Consider the following 19,555-nt stretch of genomic DNA (forward strand, 5'->3'; position numbering starts at 1 on the left):
CTTCGGCTGGAGTGCGGGCTCACAGCTGCTCCTTGTTCCTGATTAGGGCGCCAGGCAGGTATTTAGGAGGGTTGCGAGGCTTAGTTGCAAGGGACGCCAGGGAAGAAGGCTCTGCGTGTGGGGAGTTATAGACAGGGTTTAGTGTAGGTTTTTCTTTTCATTGTGGAGCCGGCCATTTTGGGAATCCGTTGGAGTTTTCTTTCTTTGTAATTTCTTTCTTTGGTGTTTGTTTTAGGTTCCTGGAGATCGCGGACCGGGAACCTTATTTTTTGTTAGTTTATCAATGAATTTTTTTGTTCATTTCCTTTTATTTTTCTTTTGGGGGTTTTTGGCTGCGTGGTTTGTGTTGTCTTGTGTTGTCTGTCGGGGCAGAGTGGACCACGGGCCTTCCTGGAGGTGGTTCCCGAGACAGAGCGACACGGGCCAGGACTGATACGAGCCGGGGAAAGGGGAAGACAGCAGGCAGAGAGACAACGGCCTAGGACCCCCCCCCCCCGTGTTGGGCTTGAGACAGGGAGTGGATACCCCGTTGTCGTAAGGAACGTCCGCGTCCCAGGGAAGCATTTGGGTGTGTGTGACCGGTAGCAGCAGGGGGCCGGGGTAACGCAGAGCTCTGGACCTGACGGTGCAGCGTCGACGAGGAGGAGCCAACGACTGGGGATGACGACAGCCGCTGGGAGGCCGGACAGTGAGAGCAAGAGCGTGCCCTCCACCTCTGTGTGCTTTCTTTTCTTTTGGTTTTTATTTTGGGATGTAGCTTGGCCCGGCAGAGAGGCGCGGGCCAAGCTACATCCCACAGTTATTGTATTTTCTGGTGTGTGTGCGTGAGGGCACAGCGGGCATGAGCGTGGGAGGGGCCAGAATGGGGGCACCTGGAGTGGTTATTAGCACGTGTGGGTGTGGGAGAAGACCCGAGTGGTCCAAGTGGTCTGTGTGGGGGTTGCCCATACCTGCGGGTCGTCCCTGGGCTGGGTGGAGGAGTCCCGGGAGGGGAGAGCTGGTTGGGGAGGGGAGTGAACCAGGCCGGAAGAGTAAGACTCTTGGCGTCCCTGTTTGTATGCATTGTTTTTAAATTAAAGTCTCGCTTCTCTTTGATTTACTCTGTCCTGGCATCCTTTGTGGAGGGTGGATCCCAAAAGACCGGTTGGGGTTCAGGGGCGAGCCAACGCTGCTCCTGACACGTGTGCCAGGCAGGATTGAACATTGTCATTGATGTACTCTGGCCCTGTCTCGTTATTTTTCTAATGCCGCAGTGTGCAATAATATACACTGACAATCCTCTCACCCCTTCTGTCTCCTCTCCACCAGGAGTGTACATACACATGCATGTGCTCACGTAAGCACACACACCACATACATATACATGTATACACTATGCCAGCTTAAATCACAGAAAGCACTCTCAGATCTACGTGGTCATGTTCATGCAGTTCTACAGTGGAGACAAAGGAATGACTGGCCCTGCCCATTTGTAGGCCTCTCCTGAGGGAGGAGACCAAGAGGAACTGGGGTGCTGGGAGCTGTGCTGTGGCACTGAAAACAAAATGCACCAGGAGGAGTGAAAGCGACCTGTGATCTGCAGAGCGCACCGTCTGAAACAAATAGATACCACGCAGCAGACACCGCTCCACCGCTGCAGTGTTGTTAGGTGTCAGCGGCGGCGAGAACACGGTGCTGTTCTGTCATTGTGAACTGAGGCAGCTGTAATCACGCTATCAGGGAATAGCGCTGCCAGAACAAACTTAATTAGTCAAAGGAGGCTGCACGGCATGGCACTTCTTAGCACCCCGCCGGTTTACCACGGTCGGCAGAGAGTCCTTTAATCAGGCTGGGCGCCGGTTGCAGAGACACATAGCGAACCATCGTGGCTGAACATCACCCCCCCCCCCCCCCCCCCCCCCCCGGCTTTCTACGTTATTTCAACAGACTGCAGTGAACTGACCAAGTCTGGATCCCCATACTTTCAGATGCAGGCTCTTTATTGTGCAAAGAAGACGGAAGTAACAGAGGTCAGGGGGAGGGGGAATCAACGATCATCTCAGTTACGCACGTGGATCACAGCGCCATTCAAACACCACGTTTACTTTAACATTATGGCCGTGCGTGTTTATGCTACAGATGCGTCTCAGGGCCTCTCTTTTGGGTCCCTGCTGGCGTTCTTGCAGAATTCAGAAAAATATAAAAAGAATATTTTAGTAGATCACACATAATTCTTTCACATGCAGGGTCATGGTGGTGCATTTCCCTTTTATTCTTTTATTATTATTCATTATTCTTTTCTAATTCGTCAGCCGATGTGTCAGCTTCACCTCCCACAACCTCCTCTTCAAAACGATCACTTGTGGAGAACTGGCAAGGCTGTCTGACCAAGAAAACATGTAATCTTTGATTGGAGGGATAACACACACTATAGTACAGTATCAGAACCCAAGAGGCCATAGACTCTGTTGAACAGAGGCTCCACTGCCTGCTTGTTATGAAGCCTTCATTATACAATGAAATGCAAGCCAATGTGAAACTTAAGCATATATCAGGCAAATATTAGGGCTTTGAAAGAATTGAGCGAGTCCCATCGGCCCCTCCACCTGCCCCCCAAGTTAAAATTCACATCCACATCACCATTCTGCCCTGCGAGAGGGACCATGGCTTCCCCCATTTAGCACCACCCAGTGCAGAACAGCCCTCTCTGCATCTCTGCCTCCGCTGAAACGCCTGGCCTAATCTCACTGTACTTCTGTCTTATTCGTCAGCGGCTCTGCTCTGCACAAATCTGCACCAATCGGATAAGCCGTTGGACTCTTACAGCTCGCCATGGAGTCTCTGAACGAGCCCGCTCTCTCTTTCAGCCTTTTAGAGAGCAGGGCTGGGGGGGGGGGGGGGGGGGGGGAATCTGCAGGAACAAAGGGCCCTTCTCTGATACAAGGCTGAACATTTACAGCATTGTCATCCCCGGGATTTCACCCACAGAACAGAACACATATGGATTACATATCTCTGTACACCTAAGCCATGATTTTTAGATGAAAATGCTATCGATTTAGCAGCAGTTCCATTGCGGTTGTTTGAACGTCATTCAAAGCAACGGGGCGATCTTGGTCCTGCTGTCTCAACTCCTCACAGGCCGCGTACGAGCTCAGATGCTTACAGGGCTTTCAAGTCTTTTGGCAAATAATTACCATTGATTTTCCTTGAATCCTTTCCATGTGGCGAGGCAGTGCACGATCAGAGGATGTGTGGAATGCCCTGTAACTTTGGAGCAACTTGCTCTTTGTGGCACGTTTAGGCCAATGGCAGATGCCACTTCCTGGTATGCATCCCTATGGCCCCTGCCTGGACCCGGGTGGATGGCCTCAGTCGGCTTGACAAAGGATACTTCAAACTGCCGACGTGGCACAGAGGTGCGAGGGTACAGAGCAACACGAACAGAAAGCAGGCAGCATGTAGCTCTGCTTTTACCAGCTTGCTGCTGATCTGAGCGCAGCTTATCAGGGCATTTCACCTCCACTGCCCTGATTCATTGGCTGTGGTCACAGCCCTGTGGTCAGTCCAGTCGGAGCTGTCCTCCTGCTGTAAATACATGGTTTGTGAGACCTAAATAATTCAGGCAACCTCGGGACCTCAGCAGTGCGCAACGTGCCCTGGACACATAACCCTTTTGGCAGAGCTTCCTTCAGACTGGATTAAATGAACCATTGTCCTTGTCTTTGACTCACAAATGAATGCAAGTCTTATTTTTTTCAATACACACACATTTGTTTTGCATTCATTTTAGTGATCGCAGAACAGCAGTCATGACGAAAAAAGAAGAAATACTTGCACTCAACCGTGAACCAGAACTGAGGACCACAGCTGATGCAATCGAGCGGTTAGTCGCTGCCCAGGTTAGAGCCGAGAGACAGCGACTCGAAGCAAGGGAGACGCAGAGTCGCCAGGACACTGTGTACAGAAGGCTGATGTCCTCGACTACACTCTATACACGACTCCCCATGCAACGCGCGTCCAGGAGCCGTCTCTGCGGCGGGGCATCGATCGTCAGCCCCCAGCCGGGACGGCGCTGCAGGTGCAGAAACGATTCGGGCCTTAATGAGCTCGGCCAACCTTGAGCGTCTTCAGCAAACTGCATATCTGCCCGCATTAGCATCACAGCGGCGAGGGCCATAGGACACCAAAGGCCCAGAGGAAAAGAAAACCTAAACCGGCTCATAATGGTTCCTTTCTCCCCATGGAATTTGTCTCAGCACTAAATGTCTATTTCCTTTTTACCTACGCTTCCTCTGTGAGGCCTGGTCTACATACCTATCAGTACACAGGTTATGAAAAAGGACTAAAGTGAGATTCTGATTCACTCATGTGGTGAATCACGCATGAAGAGTTCTGCTTGACCTCCAGCTTCATCCAGGCACGCTGTAGAGGGCAGCCCTTGCGTTTGCAAGTGCGCTGACAGATACGTTATACTCAATCTCTACCATCGGCACAGGGATTTGAGATGTATCTGCATTTTACTGAACTGCACTGTGGTCTAGCTCATCCAGAGACTCAAAAATATTGATCCACAGTCAATACTGTACATTGCCCTTGGCTAGGGCAGATTGCTTATATAATAGACCCCTCCTACCCTAGCAAAATGCTGCTCAGATCTGGGCTCTGAGACCCTAACCTCTCTGGGTTACACTCAGAACATTAGGTTCAGTTCTAAACCTTTGAGATGTTGAAGATTGAAGTTTTTCCCTCATGCAAGGTTTCAGAAGGGCACAGTCATGCCTTTTGCCCCTTTTTTCATCAAAGAGGTTGAACCAAACTGGCGTACCCTTTGCAGAATAAGCTGCAGTGCATAACATCAAGCGAAACACTGGTGTCCGCTTAGATTGAGATAACCGTCCAAACATCCTCTGCAGTCCAAGGCTGAGGTTTCCACAGTAATGCTACACTCCTTGTTATTTCTATCTTCCTCTGCTTTCCTGCAGTGATCAGCAAAGGCAGCATGCTCTTCTCTCGCTTCCTTCTTTATCCATTTGTTTTATCTCCTTAGTCTTTAGTGTCAGTGGAGAAGGAAGCACAGTAGTTGTGCAGCTTGCCAGCTCCACCCACCGCTTGCTTGTAAGTAGGCAAAAAGGGCTGAGCTGACATTGGCCTGCATGAAAAATAAGGAACATGGAAAATCACTCGGACCCTGAACGAACTGTGCACGGAGGCCTGAAACACACACACACACACACACACACATACACATGCACGCTGGCTACAGTTTGAGAGCAGTGTGAGACTTTCCAACTCAGCTTATCAAAGTCAGCAGGACCGGGTGACATCAGCAGACCAACAGAGTTAAAGACGCACGTATGCTGTGAGCTTCACTGTCAGCCAGCGCAAGTCAAAGGCCCCAGGGAGACGTCCAGAGCAGCTCGCATATTAAAACAAACACTCTGGACTTATCTTGCTTCTCCAGAGCAAAGCTGAACAGCCACAGACCGCGCAAAGTCATTTGTTGTAAGTAAAGTACCTCCGGAGCTGCAATTGCCAGGCGAAGAGTAGACAGATACAATTAATTTTGGAATGACATTGTGGCTGTGTTGAAATGCAAGCAAACAGATAACTCCAATAGACAACTGACATGCTTGTCAAAAAGTTCTTGCACTTAAGTCATAATAGTGATCTGTTCTGATGACTTGAATTGCCTGATGAAAACTGCTATTCTTCTGGAGGGAGCTTGCACAATGGGTAAAAAAAGGAGCATGCGGTGAGTTTTTATTGAGGAAATCTTCCCTCTGCGGCCCTCTGCTTTCCTGTGCTCATCACAGTCCATCTCTGCTCTGAGTCATGTGTCAAGTGCTACATAGGCACTAGCATAGAGGGAGTCAAATCTCCAGAGCAGAGGTCCCACACACGGCTTTCAGCAGGTCTTCTCAGACAGATTTTGCACACTAATAAACAAGGATACAAAACGCTGTGAACAGAAATATAAAGCAGAAAGGTGAGATGGAGGGTTAACCAAGTCTCGCACCCACAGACCTCTCCCCCCTAGCCCCATTGCAATACACACACACACACACACACACATACACATGCACACACACAGCATTTGTTGCCTGTGTATGGAGTGTGACCGCGTTCCTTTATGTCATTTTGACGACCCCGCCTTCACACAGCCCCAGAATGCGCCGCACGGCAGGGTGACATTTTCAGAAGCCAGGCTGTCATCGAACAGAAATGGCGAGGCACACAGTCATGGCAACCACCACAGCCACCTCATGCGTACCTTAACCGGCGGATCCACGAGCCACAGACTATCAATTTCCAAACACCGAACTCTGCATGAAGACTCAAGGGACTGCTAAGGATTTCATACTCATGCAAACAGGACACCCCACAATATGATTGGTGCAATCAATATTGCAATTTATTAGATTTAATTCAAATGCACTTATCCAGGTGGGATGGGGAGGGAATGTACTCCATGCAGTCGCTTCTGCACTCAAAATTTTAGAGAAGAAAAACACAGCACAATATTTCAAAGCTTATCCACAGCTCTTTGCCAAAAAATATGACTCAAATGATATCTATCATTTAGAATATGACTCCTCTCGGGCTGGCCCTCACAGCTCTCAGCTGAAACACCAGGCAGCCCAGTCTCTTTCAGCAATGATGTGAGCAAAAGAAACCATGGATAGATTGATGTTTTCACTGGAGACACATCTTAGAAATATGCATAATTGAATGAGGTACCTTTTTTTTAAGTGAAGATGAAGGGGATTTGTGCGAGAGAACTCCCACTCCCAGCTGTGCCCATCAGTTTAACAGTGCTGTGGAACGGAAAGGGAAGGCTTGCCGTGTTCTTCCTCTCAGAGAATGTAGCTGAAATACCAATCTGATGCGAGACGTGCATCTCCACACTTGACATGCTGGGCATTCCTGATTGACACTTGAGAGGGGGTTTTGGGAGTTTCCATACACTGTTTTAGGAATTCAATCACGCAATCTGCATTTATGAAAATGCTTTTTATCGATTGTGTTGTGTTTATGGAAGTTGTTCTTAATAAGGTGATGGAAAACAAACCCCCTCATTAAGATCCCAACTCTACAATGATTTGTTCTATACGTATATGTTAAAAATTCTGTTTTCCAGGGGAGGACTGGGTTTCTGTGATCAGAGGCTCTCTGCTTTCTCACAGTGAAATGATAATGTATCGATGCTAGAGTAAACTTTCACCTATCAGGGCTAGGAATAGTAAAAGAAATGGCAGGGCACAAATACGAGACCGAAATATCATTATGTGGGAGAGAGCTTGTTAACCCCACCTGGGAGCAACTATGTTGAGCGCAACAGGGAATACAGGGATCTGTTACTTAACTTTCCCAGTCATAAACCGGCAACTGTTCATATTGGGAACAAAGGACCCCGTTGGAACAATTCTTAAGCTCTAGTCATCGAGGATGGATGGCCTGTGAATACGAGGGATTCTCCCCCAGATCATAAAGATCCATGAGAAATGTTGCGCCCTGTCAGCTGGTCCAAGGTTGGGTTGTGTGAGATTTGTGAATGGAGCGTCCCTGGGGAATGGGTTGCATGGATCGCAGCATGACCCGAACTGTAAATCATCAGTTTAAAAGATGGTATGGACACACAAAGCTGGAAAACACAGGCAACCTCTGCTGGTGTGGTCACATTTCAGACACTTTCCAACTGTCCAGCTCTTCATAACAGAAGGCAATTGCAAACAGCCAGAAGCCATTATAACCTGGACTTCCTGCTAATGCATCATATTATGACTAAAAAATTAAATCTGAAATTGGACTGAGCAGATTCAGAACCATGTTCTGGGAACAGGAAGCATTAATTTTGAATACACTGGGCCAGGAAATGCTTCCAAATGCAACTGTGGACTCCACAGCGTTTGCGAAAAATAAACATCTTTTTCTGACCTGTCAGTTTTAAGTCGAGGCTTACGGTTAATAGCTGTTTGGAAGGCATATTATCAGGAGGCCGCCAACAAACATGAGGAGCGAAAAGCTAATCCATAAGAAGTTAATTAAAGGAGGAACTCAGCTGCTTTTCTCCGTATCAGGCTCTCTGGATAATTAAAAAAAGAGCAGAAAAGAGACATTAATACTTTATCCCCGGTGTTTAGGAGTGCAGGCAAAGCTGAGGAGCTGTCAGGTAGCCCACAGATTCTTTCCAGTCCTGTGGGCAGCTGGGGCACAACTTCCAAGAGTATCTGCTGTGCAAACACCTATTCTTCCAAAGTGTATTAGCACAGCCAGCTACTGTGTACACTATGAATATGCAAAGAGGCGAGTTCATCACGGGGATGAGCAAGGTTCAGGCGAAGGTGATTCTCACTTTAAATTACCACATCCGCTCATCAGCCGGAGCACAGTGGCAGCAAAAGCTATCAATCCTGGGTCGCTTGACTGTTGGCAGGTCAAGGAAAACGTCCATTACATTAAATAGATCCCGTCATCACCCAGAACGCTCCGCTGTAACTGGGGAATTTTTATTTTATTTATTCATTTTTTGGAAGGATAAAGTGGAAGGCGCAGCGCACCCAGCAATCCCACGACCCTCCGAATCCGAAACTGCTGAGGCAGACCAGCGAAGCCTCTGCGGTTTATCGCCTGCACTAACCGCTAACCACTGTGCACGCCAGATAATGGAGACGGCACCTGTTTCAACAGATAAATGCCGCTGTGGTTGCCGCGCGGAGGAGGCCCATTTGCATTCGTGCCGGCCGCTGCCGCCACGCTCGGCACACCGCAGGGCTGACCTTTTACACGCACAGCCACAATGCCTCTTTATTCCAGCCGATGCTAATGCCGCCTGTCTGAATGGATCATTACCAAATTACATCCAGCTAAACAGCTTGCTCTGCTGTTTTGCTCGACTTGATTGTATTGATTATGGTACGGCTGCAAAAAAAAAAAAATTAATAATAATAAAACTGGCGTGGGGAGATAACAAATTTCACATCGTTTCATAAAACTGCTACAGTGCTGACCAGGTGCCCTGCTGAATTTTTATTTCCCGAATGACTGATATCAAATATTGTAAAGAACTTCCTTTGATGGCTGGATTTACAATTTTATTTACCCCTGATAAAAATAAAATCTATTTCAGCAAGGCTTCACCACAGTGTGGAGGCTGCTATTTATACACAGCCTAAATTTAATACGGCATTGCTGTTTTTATAAGCCTGAAGGAATTCTCCAAATGGTGGAAAACTAATGTTTTCTACAGAATAACTGTAATGTGAACAGTAAACTGTAATGTAAAGCATTTCTGTGTCAAAGAGAGTGATCATTTTGATATGGGTCATTAGCATGGTATTGTGGTTTGGACACTGGCCTCCAGTTATGCGTTCAAAGGTTATGTGTTCAAATCCAACTGCTATCATACCCTGGAAGGAGTGCATCAATATACTCGCTGCAACTCCCATTACAGAAATGGATAAGATTTCTAGCACAGGTGATGAAGAGTCATTCCACATAATGGTAATGACAACAGCAGCTCATGCGTACCTGAACCTCCACGCCGTAGCCCAAGTAGACAGTCACGGTGAAGGTGCAGTCCACGGTGGAGTCCAGCCAGGCGCTGGACAGGTGTGCCGTGTCGATGTACCCCTCCGGGTTGGTGAAATTCACGTTGCACTCAACTGCAGAGAGGGAGACAAAAGTGCCATCGATTAACTTGACAGCTCCCCTCGCCGCCCCCCTCGCTCCCCTTATCCAATTTCAGTCACAGCCCTCGCTCCCTCCTTGACTGGACCCCTCCCCTCTCCTTGGCTTCCCCACTTTCATTCAGGATTAACAGTGCTCCTCTGTTCCCCGTGCCTGTCCCAAGGACCGATCGCGGGCTGAGATCAGTTCTGCTTCCTTTGAAGTCCTTCCAATCCACAGCCTGCTTTATCCCCCTCTCCAGTTTAGGCTTAGGGTGGTTTATGCTAAGTAATACATGACAAAATTCAGGCCTGCCATTTCCCACTCCCAGCACTAGTAGGTGCTCTCCTCTCAGCTTCATTCCATTCACCTGCCTCCACCTCTTCGGGTGGGGTTAGGGTGAAGTGCTCGCACTCCAAATCAAGAGTCAACACCTTGGCCGCTCCAGCTCTGCCTGACACTGCATATATCCAGCTTTAAGATATATTGGGAAATCTCCCACTCTCGCTCCTGGAGGAGCCTTGTGGCTAAATTGTCAATTAAGCTGTGACATCGCCAGTGCCTAGATCATGCACTCCAGATTTGTAACTTTTTTTCCTCTCACAACGAGGCTGAAAAGCACAAGCTGCTATCTGGTCTCCTCAGCTCTGTTTCAGGACCACTTGATCGAGTGAGAGAGGATCAGGAATACTGATGCTGCAATTACTTTAAGCCCTCAGCTGTTTAGGAGTGAGGGGAGTAAACAGAGGTCATTGAGAGCACAGCGTTTCCAATAACAGGCTCTGTCTGAGGGTGCGAAGGGAGCCCTTCACAGAGAAGCAGTGTTCTATTTAATGATTATTTCAGTAGACATTAAACATTAAACATTCTACACATATGCCAAATGCCATCACACTGTGCGTGTATGATGTGTGGTGAGTGAAGTGTGTTTCTGTTACCCAATTACTAAGTACCATAACCACTATTTGTATTGGTAAACCTTTCCGCAGGTACTTCATTAGAGGCAAATTCTCTTCAGTGTACTGTAAGCGGGTGTGAGTATGAAACTATATTTCTCCATTTGGTCAATATTTATGAGTAGCTACGCCCGTGTCGATGCTCGCACCTGGGGTCTGCATGGTGGTGATGATGGTTGTAGTGATGATTGTGGTCGTCATGGTTTCATCATCTACATCCCCCGAGGATGAGGATGTGGTGGCGGCGGCCTCACCGGAGGGGCCTGTGTCGTGCTCCACAGTGGGCCCTCGCGTGTCTGCCTCGCCCTTTCCTCCCGCAGTAGTCAGGGCAGGAGGTGCGAGGCTGGTCGCCACGGTGACTGTGTCCGGAAGAGGGGGCCCCTCCACCATAGGTGTGGCGAGGGCGGGATCATCCCTGCGGAACGGGGGCTCGGAGGCGTGTGCGACAGGGGTCGTCAAGGAGCCTGTGGTCGCCGCGGCCTTCTCCACTGCTGGGGCCCTCCCGCCGTCCTTAGCTGCCACAGAAATGGGAAGCGCTGTGGTGATGGTGGCTACGGTCGTCATGGGCAAGGTGGCGGCCACGGTGGCGGTGGTAGCGACGACATCAGAGAAGGCAGGCGCATCCTCGTGCGGCACCACCTGGGTGTAGGTATCGCCGGCCAGGTGAGAGCTGGGGGCAGGCGTGGGGTGGCCCTCCGCCACCCCATCCTCTGTGAAGAAGTGCTGCTGCCCCCGGAAGTCCTTTGTGAGCAGGGCCTCGTGGAGAAGAAAGCCCTTAAACAGGGGCCGGTGGTGGGGGAGGTCCGGTGGAGAGGCGGTGGTGACCACGTGGACTTCACTTTCCCTTTGTGGGTCAATGGTAGTCACGTAGGTCCTGTGTCCCCCCTCCGACTCCATGGCTACCCCTTTCTGGCTGACCGCGTTCTTCTTCTCCAGTGGAGGACCTGGCGATGACACACAAAACACAAGCAAGGCCTGTCAAAGAGAGCTGCAAAATCCAAATTAAAATCCAATTAAATGATACGCGACTGCTGCTGAAGAGCTCTGCAGAAAAACAAATCAGAAAAACAACGTTGATTTTTCCCCCCTCTATCTGAAACACGTCTTCAGCTCCTCGGCAGAGAAGATTTGAAAACTTCCTTTCCTTCTCCTGTCAGAATGAGAGAACATCTTTTGTTGCACGGACCTGAGTGGGTGTATTTGTGGAGAATATCTTTTCACAGAGAAGCCTGCTGAGTATTGGGGAGGATCCGGACATATTGATCGAGCGAGTGATGCTATTTGCATACGACCACCGAGCCACATTGTGATTAGAGACAGTTTAAACAGAGGGTTAAGCACCTCTGCGAATGAACAAAGGGAGGCTGTAAAACCACTAATACCATAGTGGATGGATCACTGTGGGAGGCCCCTTTGAAAAAGCCGTTTAGCACGCAGAGCTGGAGAGATAACCTTGCAATAATTGCTCATTTGAATAGCTTCTCTCCCCCCCCCCCCCCCCCCTCCAATTAATAAAACGAAAGGAGTTTGCCCTGAACTGCTTTTAATTATCAAATATAATAACTGAGCTGAGGAAAATAATTATCCCCACCTGCACCTGGCAAGATAAAATCAGCAGCCCTTCAGGAAGCTGCGGTTTCGCCAAAGGAAGAGTCGATTTCATCACAATGCTTCATTTCAGCTCTATTAGCATCTCTTCAGCTCGTATAGAAATCTGCCTCAGACCATAGAGTTCATTGTATCAACATAGCATTTTACAGAGCATCTCCTTCAGTGGGCAGAGAAAATTGCTTAACCCTCTGAGAATTACAAGGGTGGACCAGTCAGGTGATGAGAGTGCAAACCCAAAACAGGGCTGGTCTTTTCTTCTCTTCCCTTCTTTAAGCCAAGGTGTCAAATGGAAAAGGACATGTCTTTGCCCCTGAGGAGCAGCGTGACTTTGGCGAAGGGTTTGGATTCGGTATGGATGAAGTCATATCTGTATTTAATATGTTGGTTGCATACCATAGCACTGCAAAACAGCTGCAAAGGGGGCGTGGACATTGGAGGCTGTAATTTATTCTCGCCATCACTAAGATTTCAGTGGAGGATGTCTATTCGAAGGATCCAAGTGCATTGAGTGAACCATTTGGCTATTGTGGCCTGTCAGCCCAGCAGTACGGCTCACACACACTTATCTCCATTAGCGCCTATGAAATACCTTGGAAATAGCTGAATGACAGATGCATCATTCCGCAATGCACTATGGTAGCACTTCAGCACAGATGCTCATCATCAAAGATGAGTGTTACTATCAGTGTTGAAACCGACACTGCACTGCATTATAAAAGTGAAAACATGCTGCCAACATCTGAGATACTCTGACAGAAAGATCCTTTTTTCACTTCTGCAATGGACAGAGTGTTACCAAAGGACAGGGTTACTTTTTCCATCCTCCATCAACACCACTCCACCCCCCCAGCCCCCACCCCACCCCACCCCCTCCAAACTTTTCCATGTCTTGCATCAGACAACTCAGCTAGGATGAAATGCTGGGGGAAAAGAAATCAAACAAAGCGATATAAAAGTCATGTAGAGATAAACTACTTCAAAAATATGGTAAAAGGCCTTATCTGAAAGTCTGCATAACCCTAGAGAAATGCTCTCTGCTCCACGCCTCAGTGGGGCTGCCAAAACAAATGCCGATGGAAAGTGATAGATACAGTGCAGCAGAAGGAGGAGACCCAGCGCGAGGGGAGCTTTGGGGGTGAGACACTTTCAATTTCCGCTCTTAACTGAGGTTGAAATATTAACACACGGACTTCGCTTTCTGCCCAAACAGCTGAGGTGCATGTCCCCGCTCCTACAGCACTGATTTTTAACAGCTCGGACTTGGATAAATGTCTGTCTTCACGCCTGCGGTACAAAGCGACAGTTTCTTCATTTTCTTTGCAGTTGTTGTTTACTGTTCCAGTGCAGTGTCTTATGAGACAAATGTGTAAAAATGAAACACTGCCACCATGAAAGAAAAAAAAAACTTTTACACAACATGAAAGATAAAAGTTTGTAGCACTTTCTGAATATCCCAGCAAGGCATTTAGCAGACATGTGACAAACTTTGTAGCTATCTGATTTTGTTGTCCATGGTGATTGTTCCCTAAAATGTGTAAGAGCAGGCAGTGAGCTGAAATTTTATTCAGACAATAAAAAAGAATGCATCAGCGAAGCCACAGCAAGAAGCAGCCACTGGAAAATATGAGGAAATCATTAGGTGTGATGTAACGTTAGCTAAGGGTACGCTAAAAAGTCTGTTTACTACAGTTATAACCTTAATGTCAGACTGTTCAAGCACACGGAGATGCAGTCCAGGCACCGTTCCATTGTGTGTGGCGCTATCAGAAAAGAGCAGTCTGTTTCCTCTTAGCGTAGGAGGGAAAGGGGAACGAGGGGAGGGGTGATACACATGCATTTATTTGTTGGCCCTCTTGGGATTTTAGTGTCCAGGGCTTGCAGTGCAGCTTGCTTTCTTTCTGAGCTGAATCTCACTCCATAACCCCGCAAAGAAGAACACCTGTTCATCTGCTCTTTTCACCTATCACAGCAAACATTTGAAAGACAGCAAAGGAAGAGGCTTATTCAGAGAGCTCCATCAGAGGTTACGGGTCAAATGCCTTCAGCAGAGTAATTGGGGTCTAAAGGCAGAAGGCAAGGCAAGGCAGGTCCAAAAGATGTGCCAGAGTTTGATGGTGACATCATCCATATGCTGGGCTGGGCTATAGGTTAATGCCATGCCGAAGTGTAGATATGTATGCTTGATGATGCAGAGTGCATTTACACAGCTGGTGGTCTGGATGAGACTGTTGGCACAGTGGCCAACACCACATCCCATGAGCTCTCCTTTAAGAAAACAGGAGTTGTGAGAATTTCAGAGGCAACCCTGGACAAACTTATGAAAACTTTTACATTCTTTGGGTATTTTGAATAGATTATATCAATTATCTCATAAAGCCTGACTATCTCGGTTGTAGCAATTAACTTTCTTGGCTCAATTGAAGTAATCTATTTGATTATCATATGCAGAAAGTTTGCATTTCGGAATTCTAAATAGACACTTTTGCCCCGTCATTCAGTCTTTTCAGTTTTCATGATCGTAAACATCAGAAAAATTAATGTTGATCTAAATATTTCAATGATGGTTGTCAGTGATTATAGCAAATAGCAAATTCTTTCCACTAAAATGTAATTTGAGGAGCGTGTATCGGGGTACTAGTAGGAAGCTCTAATAACATGAAATTAATATTCATGACACCATGGACATCATGGACATCATTCATCAACAATCATGGACACCATTGCTTACTGTCCCTATCAGCCCATAGCTGAAGCTCCGGCTTGCTTTTGCTGAACTCAGTTAAACTCCTTCACTCTCATTACTTAATCAACATTGTCAGGACATAAAGACCCTCAGTTTCTCTGTGCTTCCTTTCAAATTCAGTTATTTGATTCTTTTAAACTTGTTCCCATGGCGTAGCTACCAGTACTCCTGGTGTGTCATTAAGTGAATTGCTTCCTGTAATATTATTTCTGAAGTTCTCAAAATAAGTGTTATTTCCTAGTATTGAGGGATTCGGTCTCCAGTGTATTTTTCTTTATGAGTGTGATGGAAAGCCCTAAGTAAGTAAGCCCTAAGTATACCGCAACTGGGCTAAGAGCACTACATCACAAATATCATAGTAATGGACTTGAACATGAATTTACGTAGCAAGAATGATCAACTCATAAGTAGAAGTGTCTACTGGAATATTAAGTATAATGCATCTACTTCCATCTCATCACATGGTCTTATAACTGGAGACATTTCCGAATTTACCTCATTACCAGAAATTGTCTGAAGTGCAGTACCAATGAGTGGTTGAAATTGACTACTGCAATGTAATTCGCTGAAGAGTATTCTGTTTCTGGAATGACATATTGCACACAAATTGGGAGGTCATCTTCATTTAGGAAAAATAATTAGCAGCAATCTCCCCTACTGATATTAGACCCATCACCATCCCTGGTGGAGCTGATTGTCAGTGGAATAGAATGTCTTTATGTATTAAAATACATTTTTAAAATTATTATTATTATGATTATTTTATTTATTATTATGCGTTTGAGAAAGAAAAATACTTCTTCAGACTAGAATCTAACACTATGTTATCCTAACATTGAGGCTTGTACAGATTATCTACACAATATACACAATATCATGTACTTTCGAAGGACACTACAATGGCTTTGTTCTTTAATTGACATTGTTGCTTAAATGACAAACATTCCACCTGCCAAAGGATATACTTTATCTTATGAAGTAAAAGTAGACAAAAGCTGAAAAAGGAAGAGATATATAGCTCTATACTTTTCCAAAGTGCTTTGTGAGCATGGGCTCGGAAACGTATTCACTATTGGGCACACAAACAGTTCCTGTTCCTTCTCTCCCGGACACCAAATGTTTTCCTGTTTAACAGTGTTTTCAGGCTTTAATCACACAAGGTGCGCCCTTGTTCTTTATTCACTAAGGCTGGTGTGCCACCCCTTCCCACTGCCTCTCCCTCCGTGGGCCTTCAGGACCTTGGACAGGGCCTCGGCTGTCTGTCCAGCTCACAGCGCCAGCTCATTCTGTCAGCACACATCTGTGGGCCATCCTGCAAACCTACATGGCGTGCTTAAAAGGCAGCCCTGCCGGGCAGGTGGAGGAGCAGGAGCCACATAAGTGACGCCTCTGCATGCATGCATGAGTGGGCGTGAATCAGGTGTAGCGGCCGTCTATCCGGGTCAAAAATCTGACAGAAGCCACTGCTACCCCATCCTCTGCTAACTGCCACCCCAACACTACACTGCATTACGTCATGTGTCAGATACATGCCATGTCAGATCCACCTGATCCTCCTCTGATTAAGTGGCAGTCTGGTCCTACAGAGTGTCAGGTTCACTCAGTCCACTTGATCGCAATTTTTCATCAGGTAAATGACAGCTGGGAAATACAGATCTTTAAAATCGGCCAAATAAGCCTTTGCAAATGTGTCAGACAAAAAGAAGGTCCCCTCGATATTTTTCGTCGGTTGATTTTGCAGTGGCTGGCGAGTTAGAGAAAGATCAGGTGGTGGTTTTCAGCGTCGACAGTGTAGCCCTGATGAAGATGTTCTTGAGTTATGTGTTTTCATCTGTGCGGCTTATTTGCTGCCTTTGCCAGTTCAAATGGAGACGTGGACTTGGGCTGCTAGACCTTGGCAGACTCTCACACACCGAACACTACAAAGCCTTTTGTTTTGTTATTTTCAGATCAAAAACCTCTCGTACCTGGGGGATCCAATCATTCTCTTTCTGCTGAAAACAACAGTTGCTCTCCGCTCCCTCCCGGTAAGGGTGGGATGTAATTACATAGGCTGACGCCAGGCAGGAACCGCGAGCAGCAATAAGCTTCCCGGCCCTGGGTTCTACGGCTGGTTAACAAAAGATGTGTGTGTTGACCTGGCTTAAACCTGTCCCAAGAGACAAGGAGCAAGAAATCAGAGATCTAACATCCCTCTTTTTCTTCTTTTTTTTCATTTGTTCTCCGCCTGGCATACGTTTTTGGGGTAATTGTGCACCCAATGTTCTCTGAAGCCCTGAAAAATCTTTATTTTGATTGTTTCACATGACTCATTGTTTACCAAACAAGATGGTAATAGGCAAAAATAAGGTAGTAATAACCACATAGTAATACAGTATGACAATAATAGTATAAATTATTTTCTCTAATACCATTGAATCCCTAAAACACTGTCAAAAATGTCAGATCATATGCATTCTCATTGAAAATTAGACTGTCATTGAAAGTTTCGCACCTACAAGGAGATGGAAACAAAATCTTTATCACCGAATAGTTGTCGCCACAAAAGACCCATACGTTTCTGGTCTTCAGCAAATTCATTAAAAATCTATATGTTCTCACTGTGGTATAGACCATAATGTAATGATTCGTTTGTTTTAGGATTTTTTTTTCCTTCTGCATAACATTGTAAAATCAGCATATTTACTCTGGATTATTTTTAGAACATGGTGTCTGCACGAGGAGGAACAGAACGCTTTGAAATAATATGCATGCTTCTCTAGCAGTTCCAGCAGTATAAGCCTCTTGACAAAGTCATTGTTATTTATTACAGAAGTGAAATAATGCAACCCGAGACAAGTTAAGGTACTTAACAAAGGAAACAAAGGAATGTGTACAGCAGAGAAATTACATGTTTGACACCTAAAGAGTGTTTTTTTCCCTCTGAACCTCAATGTTTCAAATTAGATGTTATCTTCATGCTCATTGTTTTCAATCTTTTAGTTTCCTAGCTAGCGCTGCCTTTCAATAAACTATTCAGCTAGCCTGTGTCAGCAGCTTTACGATCCAGTTTCCTGTAATTTACCATTTCATGAGCAGTGACGGAGACTGTTACTTTTAGTTAGCTAAAATGTGATGTGTTTCACAGTGGTGAGTGATATGGACTCGAAAGCCTTTGCTTTTTGAGTTGTCAGTATTAGCCAGCTCCATTTAGGTCCTTAATTTCCATTAAGAACAACATCTGAAAATGAATGTGACAAAATAATTACAAGTTTTGGAGAAGGTAATGGAGTCCAGAACCATTATGAACACTCTGAATATATCCAAGCGCTCAGAAAAATTATATAAATTTACATCAAAATATACAAAATGGCTATACCCAAACTCGGCATGCCTGAATTTCATTTTATCATTATGAACATTTCTAACAATACTGGATGGAAAATGTGAATTGTAGCCATTGATTGACAGCCTTCACTGAAAAACTCAGGACTATGGATCTTCGGCAGCAGGAGGAGACACCACTGCAGCCCATAATGTTTCAGTGGACAGGAATCTGTTCCACCAATCAACGGTCGCCTCCCATCTCATCTGTCCTAACGAATGTGTTTACTTGCACGGCTCCTCAAAATTGTACTCAGTTGTGCCTGTTTTACAAGAGCTTACAACAGCCTCCCCAAAATGGCAAGGCTTCCTGGAGGGAGATGGAGATTGGCAAGGGGAAAGCGTGGCAAGGGTTGCAGGCAGGAGCGCTCTCCCACTCTGTGTGCAGCTTCAGGGATGGGGGGAAGGCACAGACAACACGCCACCTTCCCCCCCAAAACAAGCCTCCGGGTTTATGAAACTACCCGACCCTCCTCCCTCTGCAGACTTGCAACATGTAAACAGTGCCGTCCCTCCGAGAAGCAATCTGCAGCGGAATCTTTGGCACGGAAGCAAAAATAAGGAAGACGTGTTTTTCTGCTGCGTGGGAAAAGGATGGGGCCGGTGAGATCTGGGCATTTGAATTCCTGAATGTTCTGTAAACTTCAGCAGTGCTAAACAGTGCTGGGCGGCACTGCGCCCTCCTCCCAACCCACACAACCCTTATGCAGAAATGTGAAATGAATTCAGATTGTCTGGGATAGGTGTGCAGATTCATCTGTTTGCAGCTTTAGTCATAGTAAGGCTTTGAAAGAGAGATTGATGGTGACAGTGGCGAGTGAATCAGTGGTGTGCGCATGTTTTCTGTCAGCGGGTGGGGGTCGCAAAACCTGAGGGGAAACGGCTCATGAATCCCTTTGATGTGCATCGTTTAGTCTTTTGAAGCCCGTTACAGAAAATTGGATTATCTCGAACAAGTCCTGAATTCAAAATGACCTGCGCTCATTAACCTGTGTGAGTTGTTGCACCAGGGCAGTGGGTATGGGCCGTGGTTCAGAACAGCTCCTCCCATGAAACAAATAGTTATGGGGGTACGCTTGACTTGATCCAGCAAACTTCAGAAAACACTCTCTTATTTGGAAAGTGTATCATACAGGATACAAATATATATGTCAGCCTACCCTTATTTTGCTTTAAAAACCCATCTTGTGCTGCTGTGCGCACCTCTGTGCACGTTTTTAAATCATCTCAAAAG

At 46.5% G+C, this 19,555-nt stretch overlaps 1 protein-coding gene across 6 annotated transcripts in view; it reads right to left on the reverse strand.

The window, feature by feature from the left end:
• Nucleotides 1-19,555, reverse strand: part of LOC118774340 (seizure protein 6 homolog) — a 168,584-nt gene that overhangs the window by 66,744 nt on the left and 82,285 nt on the right. For all 6 annotated transcript variants that reach the window (XR_005004820.1, XM_036523651.1, XM_036523649.1 and 3 more), the window contains exons 2-3: nucleotides 10,754-11,548; nucleotides 9,511-9,644 (exon numbers count right to left, since the gene is read on the reverse strand). Coding sequence is in view for 5 of the 6 variants with exons in the window: in XM_036523651.1 (XP_036379544.1) it covers nucleotides 9,511-9,644; nucleotides 10,754-11,548 (929 nt within the window). In the remaining variant the exon portion in view is untranslated. The remainder of the gene's footprint in view (nucleotides 1-9,510; nucleotides 9,645-10,753; nucleotides 11,549-19,555) is intronic.

The sequence above is a fragment of the Megalops cyprinoides genome, chromosome 3 (genome assembly GCF_013368585.1).
Source record: "Megalops cyprinoides isolate fMegCyp1 chromosome 3, fMegCyp1.pri, whole genome shotgun sequence".
NCBI classification, from domain to species: Eukaryota; Metazoa; Chordata; class Actinopteri; order Elopiformes; family Megalopidae; genus Megalops; species Megalops cyprinoides.